General features: G+C 48.2%; 1 protein-coding gene across 2 annotated transcripts in view; it reads left to right on the forward strand.

The window, feature by feature from the left end:
• SLC25A22 (solute carrier family 25 member 22) overlaps positions 1–20,389 on the forward strand; it is a 52,226-nt gene extending 31,837 nt beyond the window's left edge. For both annotated transcript variants that reach the window (XM_063158714.1, XM_063158713.1), the window contains exons 5-10: positions 4,539–4,629; positions 13,192–13,310; positions 15,317–15,485; positions 16,302–16,456; positions 17,271–17,346; positions 18,167–20,389. In XM_063158714.1, coding sequence (XP_063014784.1) covers positions 4,539–4,629; positions 13,192–13,310; positions 15,317–15,485; positions 16,302–16,456; positions 17,271–17,346; positions 18,167–18,320 — 764 coding nt within the window. In that variant the 3' untranslated portion in view covers positions 18,321–20,389. The remainder of the gene's footprint in view (positions 1–4,538; positions 4,630–13,191; positions 13,311–15,316; positions 15,486–16,301; positions 16,457–17,270; positions 17,347–18,166) is intronic.
• Positions 20,390–21,069: the final 680 nt, after the last annotated feature.

Below are 21,069 nucleotides of genomic sequence, written 5' to 3' on the forward strand. Positions count from 1 at the left end.
TGGTGGATGGCAGGGATGGATTGGCTGCTTTGCATCAGCTTTCCTTGGAGCAGGCAACAAGACAAATAACCTCAAGGAACCCTGGCAAGCTCCATCCTCAATGCTAGCTATGACGTGTTCCCCTTTGATTTTTTCCAGAATCTGGCTGCTGCTGTGTTCCTAGCCAGGATTTTGAGCTTGTGTTAACTTTGGCTGTAAATGTGCCCTGGCAGGCTGCTTGGCAGGAGGCAGAAGGAGGAAGCTGGTTGGGGAAACTTACAGGGGAGACTGTGGGACCAAGAATTTTCGTGAGAATCAGGACTTTTGGGAGAGACAGCTTGGTCCTTTAAGGCTTAGAGTGGTAGAGAGGATGTGGATCTCCAGGCCACTTGTCATCCCCAGGCAGAAGGGTACAGAGGGTTTTGCATACCTCTTTCTTTTCCCGACCTTTCCCAAGTCTGCTCAGCTTGGTCCATGTCTCTAACTCTGTTCAGGGTGCTGAGAGTTGATTGAAATTACTTCTGACTATTAAATAGGGAGCTGGGTTGGAGAGGCCTTTTTTTAATAGCTCCAGCTCCTTCCAGAAAATTACAGATGCTTCAGCATGGCCATGGTGCAAATGTGAGTAGTTCCAAGAGCAGCAATCCTGGTCCCTGTGCCACAGTTCTGTGAGCTGACATAAGCCGACCTTCCCACCCTCTTAGGGAGAGGGTTGGTGGGTAAAATACATCCAAGGTCCATGAAGATTGTGTGAGTTCTTTTCTGGAAAGAAGGTAAAGAGATATCTCAGCCTTGCAGACAGAGAAAAATGGAAATCAGGTGGTGGGATTGGTTCCTGCTCCCTCCAGCTGTCCTAGTTCCCCAGCAGAGTTTGCTGAATGACTCACAAGCTCCTATTTGCAGGTTTAAGCTGAAATTGGGAGGATTATATCTTAATGTGCTAAAGTAGCAGCTGCTGCTCCCCATGGAGGAGTCACAAGCACGTCACTTGTCCCTGCAGATCCTTTGGCCTCTGTCAGAGGACAGAAAGGGTTTGTTTGGGCACAGCCATTCCTGCTGGGGTGACTTCAGGGCTTCTTCATGTGTGAATCAAATCTCCTCAGTGCAGACAGGAGAGTGGCTTGTGTTTGTAAAATGCTTTTCTGCAAATCACCTCTTAATATATTTGTGTGGGCAAACAGCTTTTGCTTTGTATGAGTAGCCCATAGCAAACTGTGTGATGTATAAGGCAATCCCAACATTTCTCTCAAGTTCTTCCCCAGAATTTACAGGGATTCTTGGATTTGTTTGGGACAGGAAGGAGTTCCCTTTATTTTTTCCCATAATGTCTGTATAGCAGCAGTGCCTTGATGCTGGATGGTGCTGTCCAGCCCTGTCTGTGCTCAAGAATTGATGGTGTGCAGCCTTAAAACATGATGCCAAGTGAATGAATCCATAGTGCCTGTGGGCTCCTGGTCCCCATGGGCATCAGTGATAGGGGATCTTGGGGAGATGCTTCCTACTTCCTCAGCTTCCTACTGCAGTCCAGCCAGAAGCCACCTAAAGATCCCAGCATGTGTTCTGGGCAATCCTAGTGCTGCTTGCAGACCAAGTGTTTAGCCAAGCTGGCAGGAGCCAAAGGCCCAGATCAGGCTGAGGAAGTTCCCTTTGCTGTTGGTGACGTTTGGAGAGTAGCTGCACTTAGCTGCAGTAGTGTGGCAGCCTTCCCTGGCCTCTGCTAATAATATCTCCCAGTGCTGCACTGGGGATGACTCAATCTCCCTGTTATGTAGGTTGCTGGTGGTGTATAAGGACTTCTGTGAGAAATGTGTTTTAATAAAAATTCAAGGCTTGGTGAGAAGAGGGCGCCTACAAGTTTAGTTGGCAAACAGCTAGTTTTGCCTCTGGTTGATTTTGTTCTTTGTAGTGCTTCCTTAATTATTTACAAAAAGCTTTGGTTTTTAATGATTCCTGTTTCTTTTTCCATTCTGTTTGTCTTTGCTTGTGGTACATGTAGCATTGCCTGTAGGCCAAGGTTGGCTTTAGTTAGGGAAGTACCCATTGGCATGGGTAGAATTGAGGAGATTTTACAAAAAGAAGAAAATGCTGTGGAAAGCATACAGCCAGCAGCTGGAGTATCTAATATCTCCTCCTCCAGTAAATTGAAGCTGTTATGGATTATTCAGGACAGGGATTATCCATTCTCTGCTAAGCAGCTTTACTGAAAATATCAAAGATGTAGGAGAAAACTCAGGTTCATTAACTTTTCTCCTGTATATGTTGCGTGATTTTACCCTCAGCTTTATTTCCAGTTGAAGAGAAACTTCTGTGAAAGCCTCTTGGTTCCTAAGGAAGTCAGAGTGTGGAAGTGTACACACTTCTTGTGTGCCTTTCTTGCTTGATAGTTTGGAGTTTGTTTGCTTTCTTTAGTGAACCGTTTGCACTGGTGTTAAGAGTAGCAGCTTTATGCTTTTGTCCTTTCTCTTGTTTTTCCAAGGAAAGGGTTATTCATGCTGTGTCAGTGTACAGGTGTTACACTTCATAGCCATTGGGAGTGTTGTTGCCAACTTGGCCTTTGAGGAAACACTTCATGGGCAGCCACTTCCACTTAAAATGAGGCTGTGTGGATTTGCTTTGTAGATCCTGATATGATAGGCATTAAAAGGTGGATGTGGAGTGTGAAGGTTCTGTGTGGCTTCTCTTTGTGTGCAAGAGCCATGGCAGAGGGGACATGATGTGTAGGAGGAATATCAAACTGAAGCAGCACAATCACTGGTGCCCTTAAAAGTTTGCAAAGAACCAGAAGTGTGAGAGGCCTGCCCTGCTCCCTGCTAGTTGATTTGTGTACTGTGAAAGATGATGGCATTTGTTGGATGAAACAAATGACAAGTGTGGAATGAATGCATTGCTTTGGCTTGCAAGAGGCTGCACTACTCTGTATTTCCTGCAAAATATGAACATGGGAGTTGAAAAGGGGGAAGATGTGTTGGGCTGCCCAGCCCCATGCAGCATAGGCTGTCTTTTCTTGCTGCAGTTTTCTGAATAGTGGAGATGTGTCTTCTGAGCAGAGAATGTGGAGCCAAGGATTCCTGTGTCCCACTCCCTGTTGTAGTGGTTCCAGAAGTCCCATTGTGACTTTGCATCCTAATCTGAGGAGAGTCCCCCTAAACCTATGTCTTTCAGCTCTTGAAGGGAGGGGAGTCCATCCCAAGGAATAAAGGATTGAGCTGACTTTCTCTAGGTGTTTTTAGCCCTTATAGCTCCTGTCAACTTGGGTGCAGAGGTCCTGAAAATGAACCCCACCACGTCTTTGGAGCCGCACGGGGGTACAGGCTTCTCTGGCTGCTTCCCTTTGGAATATGAATCTTTGGGTTAAATTGTTTAAATCTCAGAGATAAGCATAAATGTCTGTACTTGTGTTTGTTCTTACAAAGGTGTTCTAGGCCATTAACCAATCTCAAGCGTAGCTCCTTTGGAGGGCTTGGAGCTCCGTACATTTCAGTGCAGGTAGGGAGAGCTTGAGGCTATAGGATTTAAATGGAGGGGAATGTTCTGGAGTGTTAATCTAATGGTGCAAACCTCACTCTGCTGGGAAGTGACTGGCTCTTCCCTCACCCCATTTCCCCCAGGGCAGCTTGAAAGCTGCTCCCAGCAGCACTGATGTTGCACTAATACCAGTGTTGAGGCCCACAGCAGCCAGCCAGGCCATGCAGGCCTTTCATTGTGGCAGGCACAATACAGGGATTTGCTGTTTGTTGCTGCTGACAAAAGGGCACTCAGGCGGGTGGGGGATGCAGGGAGCCAAGGCTTGTTTACACCCCAGGTCCCCCAGCAAGCCTTGCCATGGAGCTCAGAGGGGAATTTCTGTGTGCTGCAGCTTGTGGTGGGCAAAAAGCCACTTCAGCGGTGGCTGTTCTGGGGGTGACACCCAGTGGTGACACACAGGGGAAGCCACTTTGCTCTAAGGGCTGGTCTAGAGCTGGTTGTGTGCAATGAGCCAATGAGCCAGGTGACTTCAGCCAGCCTCCAGGTCTTTCAATGGCTCTGCCTTTGCTGAGCTGCTTAGAATTCAAGCTGCTCTGGGTTTTTGGGATTTTTTTGGGAGGAAGCAGGGAACGGATCCCTGCTTCGAGAAGGCGTGGCAGGGGGTCTTTTGCTTCTCAGTATCACAAAATATTTGCAAAGGAGTTGGGACTGGTTGTTAAACCATCTTGTACTCCTTTTCTGAAGGTTTGATCTCCATCCTTCTGAATTCATAGGAGTGCATCCTTGGATGAGAGACAGGGATGCTTGCATACATGGTGGGAGGTAGTAGTGAAGCTGAAGAAATTACAAAATACATATGGCAAATGGAGTAGAAACACATCTGGGGATGTTTTCACAAACTCAAGGTGCTGGGAGGCAGAAACACTTGTTAATTTTCAGTGATGTTTTGTATTTCTAAATCCCTTTGGTGCACTGGGAGCTCTCCTCCTTCTGTCTGTGGTTTTGTGCAGAAGTTACAAACATTCCTGAAAGATCCAGTTAACAATTCCATTATTCTCATTATCCAATGGCCTTTTTCTCTTTTCCTTGCCCAGGGGCTGCAGTGAACCTGACTCTAGTGACACCAGAAAAAGCCATCAAACTGGCAGCCAATGACTTCTTCCGGCATCACCTCTCCAAAGATGGGTGAGTAGGGAATTGACCTTCTGCAGTCAGCTTGAAAGACACCAACTCTTGCAGCACGTCTGGTGAGACATCAGGAGAAGGTGGAATGGGACAGTGCAGTGACTGAAATATGAGTTGACCTTGAACAGCTCAGCTGGTGATTACGTTCAGGCTAAGGATGCAATGTCTAAAATGGGAAGCATGAAGCACTCCACTGGATGACTGCTCTTTACTCAAGCTTCTAAAAATAGTCCCAGATTTAAGCCAAGGTTAGCAGATCCAGAATGTGTAGTCTAAGTATTTGAGAGGAACCCAATGTCACTGATCATTGCTCAAACAGTTGCTGGGAGGACTCTTGTCCTCAGCATCCTATTGGATCCTCTCATGCTCCTTCTGGCTCAAAAAGGTATCAAGTCAAGTTCTGTAGACCCCAAGCTTAGCACCCCTCTTCTCCTTTTGTACCTTGAAAATAGTTTTAGAGAGGTGGTAAATCTGAATTAACTAAGGGCACTTGCAGCAGCTGACCTTCAAATAAATGCTGAAGGAATAAAATTACTGGTTCAGCTTGCAAATGGAGTTTGGTTCATGTGAATTAAATGTGAGTAAAAGGCATAAGCTAGAGCAGTTGAGAGGAGCTGGATCCTGAATTTTTAATGCTGCTTTCACCAAGATGTTTCCATATTGCATGAGAAATAGTTGTGTCTCCCATCAGAGAGAGGCCTTTCCCCAGCGGCAGGCAAGGGCATTGTCTCCAGTCCTCAGTGACAGTAGCTAAAATGACAGCCTGCTTGGGATATGATCCCAGCAATTCCCATTAACAGTAATGGGGTGGGGCCTCAGTGAAAATGCAAAGCTCAGCACAATTACTGAGCTTAACAATTACCCAAAACATATCACGTCAGTCCTGGCTGCTGCAGATCAGTGCCTCAACAACTTCAGTGGACATTGTAGACTGACACAGATTGAGAATCCATTTTTTCTCTGTGCCTTTTCTTTCTTTTTTTTTTCTTTTGTTCTGGAGTCCTTTAAAGTAGCAGCTAACATATGTCTGTGTGACTCATCGGCTCACAGCTCTTCGTGATTTTCTGACTCAAGTCTTTGAATAGTGTCTCTTCTGTGCTCTGCTCAGACAGTGGGAGGTAGTGATGTCCTCTACCAAGTGGTGTGTCTCATCCCTGCAGCAGACAGCCCAGCACACCTTGGTGTACTGTAGTAAACAGCAGCTCTTTGCCACCACCTGCAAAGTGGGGGCTTAGTGGCCTGTGCAGGCCCAAAAAGGTGCCAATCTGCCACACCTTGTACTGCCACTAAGGGAATGGTTCCATGGAAGAAATCAGACTAGCATTGCAACACATTTGGCATTCTGGGAGAGCAATCACTGCTGTGATGTTTCAGCCATTAAAAGGGGACATGCCTGTCAGTTGTTGTCCTGCACCAAGAGGTAAAGGCTTCCTCAGAGGACCAGTGTGTGATTGCCGCAGTGCTGAGTCCAGCTTTGAACAGGTCTTTGAGTAAGTGGGGTGCAGCTGCTTCCATGACCAGCTGAGGTTTTCACTCAGACCTCTTCCAGTTTGACTCTTGGGTCACTAACTGGTGCACACATGACATAGATGATATGCTGCACTTAATTCAGAATAAAGGAGCTAGAGAATTTTTCCAAGAGCAAGACACCCTGTTCTCCTAAATCTTACATACTGATGGGTCTGGCACTACAGTGACCTAGAGCAGGAGCATGATACCACCCAGGTAGTGGGCGGTCTTTGTGTCTCAACACAGAGCATTTTAGTTCCTTTAGAGAAAAGAGACATTGGGCCACAGTTAGGTGACAAGAGCACCCAGCAGCATGTGGAGTCAGGGTCACTCATCTCATTTAACCACCGTGGGGGGATTGGATGAGTGAAATCTGGTCAGCTGTGCTCTTGAGGGTAGCCAGTGTGAGCTGGACAGAGAGGCAGAGCCTTGATGATGTAAGGTATTTCTACCTAGAAACATCACTGCAAATATGATGGGAAGAAAAATACCTTGCAGATTTGCTGTATCTGGTACAGGCTATGAATGTGGGATCTGGTAGTTTTCTCCCTTGGGATGCTTCTGTCCCATCCTCCCCAGCTGCCTTGGTAAGATGGGACAGGATTAGCAGTGCTGGAATTTAAAGGCCTTTCCCACCCAGGACCCAACAGGGTGCATACCTGCTGGCACATCACAGGGCTGGGCCACCTATTTCACAATTCCAGCCAAAGCCTAGTTATGAACAACAAAATAGCTTGGGGTTAGAAAGGTGAAGCCTGGAGCTGCCTGGCACATGAATATGGTTTCATTTCTTGATGTGTAATTGCATGAGTCAAGGTGATACATTGGGCAGAGCACAGTGAGGGGGTGAGGATCAATGTAAGGCTGGATCAGCAAGATCTTGGTTCAGCTCCCTCAAAGTCCTTTTTGCACAAACCAGTCTGTCTGCTGTGTATTTTCATAGATGCTGTGCCCTTGGGTCAGTATCCCAAAGGATGCTCTGACTCAAAGATGCTGAATTCTTCTAGGCCTGTTTACATTGAATGCCTTTGTGCTAAGCATGTAGCACTTGTCTTGCCTGAAATATGTTGCACGAGTTGGTAATCCTTTTCTGATAAAATATGCATGTTCTACCAGTATTTGCTGATTAAAATATGTGGTATTAAAATAGACCTCAATGTGCAAGAGGAGGAAGCACGTGTGGACCAGAGAGAGTGTGGCAATTCCAGCATGACTCAAATGACTCAAAGTAGCCTCAAGTTAAACAACAGCTTTCAGTGTGCATTAATGCATTTATTTTTATCCTTTGAAAAACTTCGTGTTGAAATTGCTTTTAAACTGCCAGGATAAAAAAGTGGCATAAAGCCTATTTTTGAAAGGCCAGACTGAAAACAGCACCTGTGGTGTAGGAAGCTCCTGACTGCGCATTGCTGGAAGAGTATTTTAGGGATGTTATCACTACGGGTTTGTGCTAGACTCCCTTTTCCCTGACTCTGCCCTTGGACACTGCTGGGGGTAGAGCACTGGGACAGCAGGTCCTCACAAGGGATCTCATGTCCTTGTTGGTGCAGCTCTCTCCTGAGTGTGCAGGTGTGTGTTCCTGCAGCTCTCTCCAGCCTGAGGCTAACTCAGGGAGGCACTCCTGCCTGTACCATGCTTTTCCCCTCCTTATGGTGCAGGGAGCATGTGTGCTTACAGGCTGGGGGATGTCATTTCTGCTTCTTGGCCAGTTTCTATTTCTTTGCCAGTTTCTATTTTGATGTCAAGGCCATTATGATAACCTACAGCTACAGCTTTTTTGTTTTCTCAAGAAACAAAACTGAGTTGGTCCTTCCAAGCTGTCCTGGTCATTTAGGAGTGACGAAGGCCTGAGTGAGTTGTGTGTGTGCTGAAGACATGCTTGCTATGCTGTGGAGGAGAGGAAGGAGACCAAGATACTGAAAAACCTGAAGGGCACTCCATGACCATGATTGACAAAGGTGATAAGGTCAAGTGATTTCCTGTGATGATTTTGACCTAAGAGCTTCTGTAATTCCCAGGAGAAGAAGGTGGCCCACATAGGAGTCTCCAGGCAGGTCTTTGTTCCTGTGTCTTTCTGTGGGGAAGAGTTTTCACTAGGCTGGGGAAGGCAGAATGTGGAGAGAGGGGAAACCAGGTCTTCAGGCTGCTGGAAACAGATGGGATTTTTTAAAACTCTGGTTTTCTGAAGCTGCATGTGTTGAGAGACTCAGTTTCATGGCTGCTGTTAAAATAGGAGTGGCTTCATTGTCCAGAGCAGAGGATGTGAGGAGTCACCAGGGCTAAGTGAAGTGCTTGACTATGAAGCACTTGAGTATGAAGTTGAGAAGGCAATTTAGATTGATAGTACACCAGCATTTAAAGTACATCATTGACTATTGGGTACTCAGTGTGTGAGGCCTCTTTGATTGATTTAAGTATTACCTGCTTTTTATATCCTCTTTGAATCTGGGTGTTAAACATTTCATAAACCAGTTCCTTTTAAGTGTTCTACAAAGTTTCGTGTTTATCTCCAAAGTGTGGAGTGCCAGGTAGCTGTTTTGTTGGGCATGTGTTTGCCAGGTTTTGTTCATTTTTCATGTTCTTGGTTAAATATTCTGCCTTGGCTGCAGTAAAGTGTCTCATGCCTTCTTACATAAGCAATTTGTTGCTCATAAAAACTTTCCAGTGTCCCTGGATGAGTTTTCTGCTGCTCTTCTCCAAGGTGTTATTCCCTTACTCATCCTGTCCTCTTTAATCTTGACCTTTATTTTGTTTGTTTTCTAAAGCAAAGGCTGGCAATCTGCTGTCTTAGCAGCTCAGATTCCTAGGCAGACCAGCATGACTGACTTAATTCTGCCTCTGCTGATGCTAGAAAATTTTCTTCTATTCTGCTTCCTCTTGTCTTGTATCTTTGCACAAGGAAGAGAAATAGCCAACTGGGGACAAGCGAGGTATTTTTCCTTCAGTCTTATGCAGTTGTGGAGACTGGAGCTTGTTATCCATTGCCTTCCCAAGTGATATATGACCCCAGGGCTCTTTCCTTCATCTGCTCTTCTTTCAGGCTCTCCTGAAATACTTGGACCATCTCTTCTGTGGCATGAGTTTAAGTATCAATTGCATGGCTTGGATGATCCTTGAGCTGCAGAACACTTAGTCAGGCTGTAAAGTGAGGCTTTCAATTTAGGAAGAAGGAGTGCTGCTGCTAGTCCTGGTGCTGAGCTGTTGTATCACTCTGCACAAGACTGTGCTTGGTCTTTCTTTGGCACTTGTGTGCCCAGGCAGCCTCTCCTGCAGTTATCCACTGGATACTCAGACACTTCTTTGGTGTAGGTAGCCCTCATCCAACTCACTGAGACTTGGAACTGGGGAAATCTCTCCCTTCCCCTTGAAGAGACAGGAGCTGATCATGTCACTGTGCCAATTCAGGAACAGCTGTTTGGGGAGAGCTCTTTTATTTAGCGCACAGAGGCCAGGCAGTTGCAGTGGGTTGAAACTGTTGACATCAAAGGTCAGCCAAAAAGTAAATGCACTTTCAACTGTTAATCTGGAGGGAGATAGAGATGTGCTGTTTAATCACAGAATGCACCCATGGGAGGAGCATTGTCCTTGTCATCATTCCAGGCACATGTCTTGGGATGAAACATGGGTTGTGTCTGTGTTCAGCATGCTCAGTCGTGTTACCCTGTCCATTGTTCACTTCCTCAAATGTTCACATAGGAACAAAACACTTGGAATTTCCTGCCAGGGCAAACCTGATGCAGGTAAAGAGTCAACCTCCTCTTGACTTAGTCCAAACATGCAACACAGAACTCCTGTACATTCCTGGAATAATGGCTTCCAGATCAACATTTAATCTGGCATGTTACTTTGAGATGTATCTGTTCCACATCAGTACTTTATTTGGCTTGTCTGAGGCATTTTTGAGCTGGCACTAGAAGTGAGAGGGAGCTTGTAGTGGGAACTGTATTGCTTTTACATTTCCAGCATCGTAGCTCCAGCTTTTCTGAGGTGCAGTTGCAGTAGCTTGTTCCCCCTTGGAAAATCAGGGGTTGGATTAAAGGGCAGTTTGTGTGCACATCCCCTTGTGACTGTGGCAGAGAGGGAGCTCTTCCTTTGAAGGACAACTCCTGTCTGCTGGTCTTCTAATCCATATCAAAGACCCACTATGTAAATTGTTTGAAAGGAACTGGCTCTGTCTGCTTTGAAACGCCTGGGGAGCTTTCTGCAGCCTCTTGGGCTGACAGGCAGGGGTTATTTTATGAGTGAGGAAGGTGATGTCCAAGATGGGGACAGTAGCCTTTTGGGTAGGAAATAAAGATGGATTGCTTTGGATGGATTTTTCTTTAGCTCAGAGATTTCCTCTCTGGAAATGTTATCCTGATTCCAGAATGGCTGGTTCTGGTCCCTGCCCAAACACAGTAAATTCCCACATGGTCAAGATTCTGAGAAACTTGAAAAAACCCTACACTGCTCCCATGTGACAACAATATATCAATGCTGTCAGAGATCCTGACTTTGAATTGATTGCTCCCCAAAAGCCTTCCATAAACTTCTAGTTCCTGTTTTTTGACTTTTTCAGCTCTAGTTTGAAACTCTAATTTAAATCAAGCATGTATCTCCTCGCCTTCCCATTTGACATTTTTGACTTGTCACAAATTAATAGTATGTCAGTAAAAAATGTAGAACAACTGATTTCTGCCAGCGCAGAATTTGAGGCTATTGTGTATATGTTATATTTAACACTCCCTTGCTGTGATAAAAGATGGTTTCTGGATTTGTAGGATCAGATCTTTGCTGGTGTTGCAGCTTTTGAAGTTAGTTGAGATGTGCTGGTTTTTAAACCACTGGGGATAAGGCCAGTGGTGCCTTAAATATTTAAACTCCTTTGTTGTGCAGAGATGAACAGTTTTCAGACTTTCCTTTTATGTGCAGACTGGTGAGGTTTTGCAAAGGCAGTTTGACCCCTGTATGGCAGCTTTTAAACCTCCTGTCAAAAGATTTGCTTATCCTAAGCTACTTTTTTTCTTGGACTCTCCCCAGTTCCCAGGATGTGCAAACCAAAAGCTGAAAGCCCTTGTTCTAGATGCTTTTGATGTATCTGTTTGACATCTCTAAAGTACACCCACATGTGTAAATCCTTCCTTGGGCCATACTGGCATAGCTCCATCAAGTCATGGCTGACTTTAGTTGGCTGGGATAATGGTCCAAGATGAATATGTAGGCCAAATCTTTCCTGATCTTTTGAACTGGTTATCAAAGCAGTCACCATGGATGAAAGCCAGAAGATATGTACTCTAGGGATGCTCCAGGGCTCTTGCTAAAGTGGGAGATGCTCTGCTGTGCCAAGGAGAGCTTCTGGCAGCCAGCTCCTTTGGGTGGTTTGCTTCCTCCCACAGCCAGGCTGGGGACTGTGCAGCCTTGCTGCTGACTGTATCAAGCCACTCAGAGACTGCTGCTGTGCTTCAGGCCACCCAAAAGGCACAAGTTGGCCACGTCCAAATGGCAGTGGCAGTGGGAACCTCTGGATTTGCACACCCTAGTTCCCCCACACCTCCAGGAAAGCCTGCTGTGCACACAGCAGCACCCATGTGGGTAACTCCATGGGAGGGATTGTTCTTTGCAGCTCCTCATCTGTGGGGAAATTTGGAAAGGGGAGACTGAAATATTCCTTCTTTCAGCCTTATAGGAGAGCTCTATATTTAGTCACTGGTAATCTCTGTTGTGGCTCTGTGCCTTTAATCCCCTGCTCTCATATCCTCTCCAGAGAAGATGAGAGGTGGAGAAATGGGCCCAGCTTACGTGGTGGGCCAGCAGGATTACTGTGCATCTGCCCTCCCTTTCCTGTAGGGCTGGCAATGAAACTGCTTTGCTGGCCCACTGCCCCACAGCTGGGCTGTGTGTGTGCTTGGGAAACCCCTGGCAGGGAGTGTGCCTGGGCTGTGCAAGGGAGTGGGGAGTGTCACTGTGGGACTGCTTCTGCCACAGCGTGGGGGTGTGCCTTGAGCAGGTTAAGATGAGGTATTGCTGCAGAGCAGGGCTGGGGGAGGTAAAAATGGTACTTGCATTTAAAACAGAAAAAAGAGGAGGCTGTTTCTCTCTGGCTGTGTGATTTATACACACTTCTTTTTTAAGCCCTTTTAGGAAAGACCAGGTCAGGTGTACTTTTTAATCAAGTCTGTGTTTTCTGGTGCCAAGGCGTGAGATTTTTTTACAGGGCAAAACCACATCACTTTCTGAATATCTTATGAGGTTTTGTATCGTGAATTCCTCTTTTTAGCCTTAGCTGGGCTCTTTCATAGTTTTGGAATGGAGGGAACAATGAAATGCTGCATTTTGCTGCATGAGAACATGTTGCTGATAGTCCCTGCTCTCTAGTGCAGAGAATACACAAATCTTCATTGCTGGAGGTCCATCCCATCCCTTGTCTCTCAGGGAGAACCAGTTTAGTGCAAAGGCTATTTGTTCAGGTTTGGAAAACCTTGTAACATGAAACAGCTCCTAGCCACAGAGGAACTGCCTCCCTGATTCATATTCACTCTTTATTTACTTTGCTTTTCTCAGAGAACTCTAAAGCAGCAAGTTGAATATTTTCCCTCCTTGTTCCTTGTCCTGTGGTCTGTGTTTGTTGACAATTTTTAAAGGACTAGGCTGGCAGGAGGAAAGCTGCTTATCCCCCTTAATGCTCAGGTCCTCTGCTGCCCTCTGAAGTGATACCCTTTCTGAAAGCTGTGCCCTGACCAGGGGCACCATCAGCCTGGAAGAAGCTGCAGTGCTGTGCCTATGGGTGGAGGGGGCTGTGTGCTCCTGTTTGGGGCTGTTCTTATGGGGCTTGTGGCTTTTCTGAATGTTCTGTTTCTGGGGACAAAATGAGTCTGTTTTCCAGGTCAGGTGGTGCTGGCAGAGATGCCAAGCCAGGGTTGTGCTGAACTGTCAGGCCTAGCAGGTTCTGCTGTCCCCTTGGCTGCCTTTCCTGTAACCCCCAGCTGGCCAAGGGGCCTCGAGCCTTGTACCCAGCCGGCCAAGTGTTATTCCAGGCCACCTCCTCTGATGACTCTCTCTCTTTTCTTTGGGCAGGAAAAAGCTGACACTGCTGAGGGAGATGCTGGCAGGCTGTGGTGCAGGTACCTGCCAGGTGATTGTCACCACTCCCATGGAGATGCTCAAAATCCAGCTGCAGGACGCAGGACGCATTGGTACGTGGGCTCTTCTTCCCTGTGCCCTCAGCAGGGAGAGGGGAAGGAGCTGGGGCTGGGCTTTCAAGGCAGAGCTGAGAGGAGGAGTGGAGAAAACCCTTTTCCCTCCCCCTGCTCTCCCACGTCAGAGATACCACAGATGTAGCAGGTTTCTCCTCCTCCTCCCAGCTTCCTTCCCCCCGCACTTTGCTCAGCTGGCTTTGCAGAGGCCCTTGCAGTTACAAAAGGTGGTGGGTTTTTTGCTCAAAGCAATAGGCTTGGCAAGCAAAACAGCAAATGCTGTTGGTGGATGGAGAGACAGGAGAGATGAGTGGGTGGTCAGCTTGTGGGTGATTCAAACCTGGTAGATCCTGTGCACCCAAAAGGGATTAACATCCTCCAGTGCCTTTCCTGTGCTGCTTCCTCCATCTCTGTGTTTTCTGATGTCTGTTTGTAGCACCTCCCTAACAGCTTCCCAAGGGGATGTGTTATTTTCAGATGACTTGTCTCCCCTTGTACTCTTTTTTCCTCTCTGACAAAAACAGCAGTTTGTCTTGGTTGAAACAGTAAATAAAATTCTCCCAGTGCACTGGATTTGAACGAGATTTGGGATCAGGCTCCTGGGACTGTGGGCGTGAGCTGGCAGGCAGCAGAGGCAGGAGGGAGCTTGAGCCTTTTGGCTGAAACACTGTGGAGTGTTTCTGGTGAGAGCAGAGACCAGAGTCTGGCATGGAGACTCCAGGGGAGAGAGCTGCTTGCTCCTTCCTTAGTTTCTTCCAGAGGTCAGTCTGAGCTGTGGCCCCACTTCCCAGGAGCCCTGCATGACACTGTTAGATACCATGTTTATGGCCCTTCCTGGAAAATGGGCCAATTTGTCCTTTAATCTCTCATTTGATGTGGCATTCCTGAATAATCACGGATTTACTTTTTCTTTTCTCTCTTCACTGGTTTTACTGCAGACCTTATCCTCTTTGTGCGTATTATTTTAAAATGTTGGAAGGATTTAATCCGTGGTTTGAGGGTTCAGGAGAGGTTTTCGATGCTGTGAACAGCCTGTTCTCTGTGTGGCAGGAGAGCTGTGGTGTGCCGGGATTACTTACAGAGTGAGGTGCTCTCCATCTTCTGGCCAAAGGGCCGAAGTGCAGCAGTTGGAAAAGTGGGAGGAACCAGGATGTGTTTAGAAATGTGACTGAGAAACTCCCCAGGTTAATGATTGCTTTCCGGGGAGGGAGGCAAAGAACAGAACTTGGGGAAAACTGTCTCGTTTATGAGCATCCTGTTTGTTACACTGGCAGCTCAGGGACACACCTGGAAGCAGGGACTGTCCCTTGCCTGCTCACAGCACCCCCTGTTCTCTGCACTGCGGAGATGGTGTGGGACGGGCTTGGGCAAACCGGCCGGTGGGAGAGCGCAGCCGACAGCCCTGTGCTGTGGCAGCACTGCCAGCGACTGGCACAGGCTGAGGGAATGGGTACACTGGGGGACAGGCTGGCAGGGCACCTGCCTGGCCTTTGTGTGTGTGTTGTGCTGCCCCTGTGGCTCCGTGTCCCGCAGCCTGGGCAGCGGGAGGCTGCTGTGGGGCACGGGCAGCAGGAGGCTGCTGTGGGGCACGGGCAGCGGGAGGCTGCTGTGGGGCATGGGGCGGCAGGAGGCTGCTGTGGGGCATGGGGCGGCAGGAGGCTGCTGTGGGGCATGGGGCAGCAGGAGGCTGCTGTGGGGCACGGGCAGAGGGAGGCTGCTGTGGGGCATGGGGTGGCAAGAGGCTGCTGTGGGGCACGGGCAGCAGGAGGCTGCTGTGGCGCACAGGCAGAGGGAGGCTGCTGTGGGGCACAGGCAGAGGGAGGCTGCTGTGGGGCACAGGCAGCAGGAGGCTGCTGTGGGGCACGGGCAGCAGGAGGCTGCTGTGGGGCATGGGGTGCCAGGAGGCTGCTGTGGGGCACGGGCAGCAGGAGGCTGCTGTGGGGCATGGGGTGCCAGGAGGCTGCTGTGGGGCACCCACAGACCGGGGCTGGCCCTCTGCTCCCCAGAGGCACAGAGGAAGCTCATGGCGGCGCAGGGCCAGCCCTCCTCCTCCCCCGCGGCGGCGGCCAAGCCGGCTGTGGAAAAGCGCCCCACAGCGACCCAGATAACCAGGGAGCTGCTGCGGAGCAAAGGCATCGCCGGACTCTACAAGGGCCTGGGAGCCACGCTGCTAAGGTAGGATGGCTGCTAAGGTAGGATGGCGTGGGCTTTTGCACAGGGCACTGGCATCCCCAGCCTTGGGCCTGAGGCACCACCCATCCCGGGGATGAGCCTGGAAAGGAAGTGTTGGCTTCAGCAGGTGTGGGCTTGGTTTAGTTCGGTTTCCAGGCACAGGTTTAGTACATTAAAGAAGGAAAGGTCAGAGAAGTGATAGAGGGTATCTTTTTGTTCCTGTAAGATTTAATTCTGCTGCTTTCTGTGAAAGGTTTTTGTGTGCCCCATGATCTGTATTTTCACACTGTACAGAAGTCCGTGTGAGCTGGCAGAGTAAAACTGTCAGCCTGAGACCCCAGGGTGTGCAATGAGAGCTGGCCACAGAGCGTGTTGGATGCAAGGACTGATGCCTGCTCTGACACTCTGCCTACACTTTCACAGTGTCACTCTAGCTTTAACAAAGGTAGAGCTAAAGCAGCACCCAGGGCGATGGAGGGCAGGATGGGACCTCTTGTAATTAACAAAAGTGGTCAAAACAGTTGACCTCTGAATGTGCTGGTGTCTTTGGTTTGAGTGTTGGAGAAAAGGAGGAGCCCACTGATCCTGCAGGGCTACATCCCTCCCATAGACCTGTTGTCCTTTGTGCAGTCACTTTTGCCCCACTGAGTTTCAGCTCCTGTCTGCACTGCAGTCACAGAGCCAGGATATCTGCATTGCACTCGTGGCTGTGCTGACAATGTGTGATGCTTGCAGCCCGCCCTTTGCTCAGTTTGTTGGTGTCCTGTGCTGACTTCGCTCATCCTTGTTCTTTCTTCCTTTTTTCCTGCCCCACTGCAGGGATGTCCCATTCTCCATTGTTTACTTCCCACTGTTTGCAAACCTGAACAAGCTGGGCCAGAAGGACCCCAATGTCAAGGCTCCGTTCTACGTGTCCTTCCTCTCTGGATGTGTGGCTGGCAGTACGGCTGCAGTGGCTGTCAATCCTTGTGATGGTGAGTCCTGAGCAGCCTGTGCTGGTGGCCTGGTGCCAAGTGACAGGAGTCAGAGGCCCAGGCTGGGCCAGGTGAGAGGAGGGTGACCGTGCCAGCCTTTTTGCAGCATGAGCACACAGAAAGGGACAGCTCTGCTGCCTCCAGCTCTGATGGTGTGAGTTCAGCTGAGTTACAACATGGGCCACAGCTTACACACAGGTTTGCAGTACTTATTAGGTATGTCAGGAAGAGAGTGTCACTGATTTCAGATATTCTTGGCAGGAAAGGCACATTTCCACGTGAGGCAATAATATGCAGACCAAGTGGACTTAAAATTGTCTGGGACAAACAGGGGAAGCCTCAGATCTGTGGCCTTTTCTCCTGCTCCACAGCAACTGCCTTAAGTACCACCTTGGTTTCTCTCCTGTGAAAAACACCAGAAAGTAATTGCTCTCTCCCCAACACTGCACATGCTCCAAGGTGTGAAGAAATGTAGGAGTAGAATTATGTGTTTTAGATGCCTCTTCCTGACGGAGATGAGCTATTGAAAATAAGTTCCCACTTTGCAGAGACATATCTGAATTTGGAAGGTTTAAAGCTTAAGTCAGCTTTTGAAACCTTGATCACAGGGAGGGAGGGAGGGAGGGAGGGGTTGGGTTTTGGGTGGCTTTGTGTTTCTTTTATCCATGTGTAAAGGAATGGGTTTGTTTTCCCTGATAAATGTGTGAAAATGGTCTGTATTCTAGGTAATTTTGTTCTGACCATTTCAAAGACATTACTCTCCTGCCTGCTACACTCCAGTGCTCAGCGGTGTCTCCCCTCTCTTTCCCCCCAGTGATCAAAACGCGGCTGCAGTCCTTGCAGAGAGGAGTCAATGAGGACACCTACTCGGGCATCCTGGACTGCACCAAGTAAGGCTCCTCATGGCAGAGCCACCACATCAGGTGTTTGGCCAGGCAGGCAGTGCAGCTTCTAGATCCAACCAGAAGCTGTGCTTCATGTTCCCTCTGTCCCTGTGCTTCTATCAATCTATCTGTCTATCTGGAGATATATATATAGATATATGAGCAGATGTATAAATACAGTTTTATAAAAGAGAACTTCCCATATTGAGCAAGAAAAATATAGCATTTATATTTAAATACTTCTGTCCAAACCCCCGTAGTCATAACACTGAGATTTTATTTCTGCAAAGGGAGGCAATGTTGTAGTCCCTCCCAAGGCCCCACTGTTGGAAAATCCTACAGTATTGAGTCTCATATCCCTCCTGGGACTGCTCTGTGCAGTGTCTGCAGAAGCACTGCCAGAGTGTGCTGTCCCCAGCTGCATTATCCTCTGATCCTTTGCTAAACTATGGTCTGGCTGCTTCAAAACACAAAGGGACTTCTCTGCTTTAGTATTCCAGTGGTAGCCAGAATCTGTTGTCATCTGGCTTCGTCCCATGCTGAGGGAGCTTTTGAGCAGGGGGATCGCTCAATGCAAGCATGGGGTTGTGTTAGCTGTACTTCTGGACACGAGCAGGGATGCAGGGATGGGGCGAGTTCCTGCACGGCCACTTGCAGAGCACTTGGGCAGTGATGGGAGATTTGCTGTGGGGGCTGTGCCAGGCAATAGAGCTCGCCTGAGTTTAGTCTCTGGAGGGAGGTGGAAAGGCAGGGCACGGCCAGGGGCTCTCCCGGCACGGTGGAGGGGTGGGATGGACACTTACCTGTCTGTGCCATTTCTCCCCAGGAAGATCTGGCAGAGGGAAGGGCCCTTGGCCTTCTTCAAAGGGGCCTACTGCCGAGCCCTGGTGATCGCTCCTCTCTTCGGCATTGCGCAAGTGGTGTACTTCGTGGGCATCGCGGAGTTCCTGCTGGACCTGCTCCCCAGGCGCCGGGCCTAGCCCCGCGGGGCTGCCTGTGCCTGCCCCGTGCAGCGCCGGATCCATCCCCGTGTTCGCCATCCCTGTCCATCCGTGTCACAGCAACAGCACAAAGGCTTCGGCAGGGCCGCAAGGGACCTGGGGCCCGCGTGGGCAGACTGGGGAGGGAGAGAGTCCCTTCCCTGCCGCCTCTGGAACCCGCCCCTCCCGCTCCTTCCATGGACAATACTTAATTATTCCTCTCTCTCTCTCTCTCTCTCTCACTCTCTCTCTTTTTAATTTCCCACTTTTTGGTTTTAAATTGTCATTCTTAAGGACACTGGTAAGCGCAGACTGGGCTTGCAGACCCAGAAGTCTCCTCTCAGTCTTGGGGAGGAGGAGAGATGGGAAAGTAATAATTTCAATCCTCATCCACTCGAGTTTCCCTTTCTACCTGGAGCTGCCAGCCATCTGAGGAGGAGCTGGAGGGGCAGCTGTGTCCCCTCAGCGCCTCCTTGGCTCTGCTGACCTCGGGTCAAGAGTGAATGCTGCACAAAGGGGGCTTAACTCATTGCTGCTGGAGGCAGGGGTGGGGGGGATGCTGGCTCTGGCAAGTTCCTTGGCCTGGAAACCTTCAGTCCTCCCTTCTCCCTTTTTAAAAACTAGTTGGACTTAAATGAATTCTGCCTGTTCCTATTGATTTTGTAATTATTTTTGTTTTAAAGCAAAGGGATGTCTCTCCTAACTAGGTGTCACAGGCACATCTGGGTGAGGTGCAGAAATAAGGTGTCTGCTCTGTAGGGAACATGTCTGTGGGATCACATGAATGTCCAAAGATGCTTCCCTGCTTGGCTACAGGCACGGAAGGGAGAGGAACTTGGGATCAAATTATTTTTGTTTCTGGGTGGGGTTTTTTTGTTTTTGTTTTGTTTTGTTTTTTAGTTTGTTTTTGTTTTATTAGTTTGTTTTTGGGGGGGTTGTTTTGTTTTGTGGGGATTTTCTTTAGTTCTATTTTGGGATTTTTTTTGGTTGTTTTTGTTTTTAGTTTTTTTTCTGTTTGGGTTTTGTTTGAGTTTTTTTTTTTTTTTATTCAGGGTTGTGGGGAGGAAAAACCAAACAAAAAGAAGCCACTTACATTCCTTCAGCCTGCCCACCCCTAGAGTGATAAAGCTGTGGCTGCAGGTGTAGATCAGCTGATCTGATTTTTTCCCAGCCTGACCCCAGGTGTGTGGAAGGAAGCACTGGCTCCAGTTCTGGCACTGCCCAAGCCCATGGAGCAGCAGTAGAAATGCTGCACCTGTGGGCTCACCCTGCCAGGTGAGAACACAAGGTCTGGTTGTGCTCTGATGTTTGCCTTGGGTGTGGCTGGAGGCAGAGGGTTGACATTCTCTGAGCAGGGAGCTGTTTGTGAGCCCCGCGCATCACAAGAACATCCTGTTTGCTCCCTGTGGGGGTCAGGGCTGGGTGGCAGGGGGCAAACCCACACCTACAGCCTGCTCTGTCAAAGGGACACTGCCCCAGCTAATATCACTTGTCAGAGGAATTCCTCATTCAGTACTCTCTTGGGCTGTGTGACTAATTCTAGTTGAAATGATCTTAAGTGTGAGATCTACCAACCCAGTGTGATCTTCTCCGTTATTTATTCCATTTGGTGCAATCCACCCAACTTTGGTGTTGAAATTAAACTGATTGAATTCACTTTTCATTCCTTCTTTTTGCTTTATTCTCCAGGCGCCTGCTTGGTGTTTGTGTTTTGAATGTGTATTTAAATTAATTTTTAAAATAGCCTTGTTTTTAATGTTTAAAAGAAAACCACCTCTGTTTCACCGTTCTTTGGTTAGGTTTTTGTGAAATGTGTATGTTGGGGGCCTTCTTCCTTGATGCATCCTTTTTCTCTTTGAAAAAGTTGTTCTGTGGCTGATTTGTTACTTGTCACTTTGCATATGTGAATAATTTTCTTTTTCTTTTCTTTTTTCTTAATGACTTCTCTGTGTATCTGGGAAGGAATCTGTGCAAAGGCAATGATAGATGTCTGTGCTGTGTGTAGTGCTGTGATGCTGCTCTTGTTCTGGATTTCCCTTGGGTGGATTAAAAGAGAAAGGTTTATTTTATTTTTTCTTTAAGGTGCCCCATTCCTGGCTGCTTTTTGATTTACAGGGAGGGTCCCCAAAAGAGACCCTGATGATAAAACTTGTGGGATTTCAGCTTGCCCTTCTTCCTGCAAGGAATGTCCTGGAAAATGGGTGACTTGTGGCTGCAGGAATGTGTGTGGGTGCAGGTTTGTATAGTGGGGTTAAGTTTGGAGGAAAATTTGGTGCAGTGAAGGGCTGAGATTCAGGGAAAGCTCTCCTTGTCCTTCAGGATGCTTTTAAAAACTTCTTTGTAAAACTGGCTCTTTCTCCTGAAATCTCCAGCTCTTCTTCCACTGTGCAGGAGCTGGTGGCCTAAATGAGGCTGATTTTTGGCTTCCTGGACATGTCCCTGAGCCAGCAGGACTTAGGGAAGTGGCAGAGGATAACAGCTGTGGCTGTGCAGGACAGGTACCCCCCTCTCCAGGCAGGCAGGGTCCTGCTTGCAAAAAAAAAAAAAAAAAAAAATTAAATGGGAGAATTCCCATCAATTGAATTAATCACTTATTAACTGAAACCACTCTGCACTGATTGCAGCATTGAGGAATGAAAGTAAATAAACACGCCTCTGCTCCCCTCCCTGCAGGTGCTGCTTGTCCCTGGGGCAGGAGCCAGCAGCCAGCACCACTCCTTGTTCTTCCCACTGGCAGAGGCTCCCTCCT

This window comes from Melospiza melodia, chromosome 6 (genome assembly GCF_035770615.1).
Source record: "Melospiza melodia melodia isolate bMelMel2 chromosome 6, bMelMel2.pri, whole genome shotgun sequence".
Lineage (NCBI taxonomy): Eukaryota > Metazoa > Chordata > Aves > Passeriformes > Passerellidae > Melospiza > Melospiza melodia.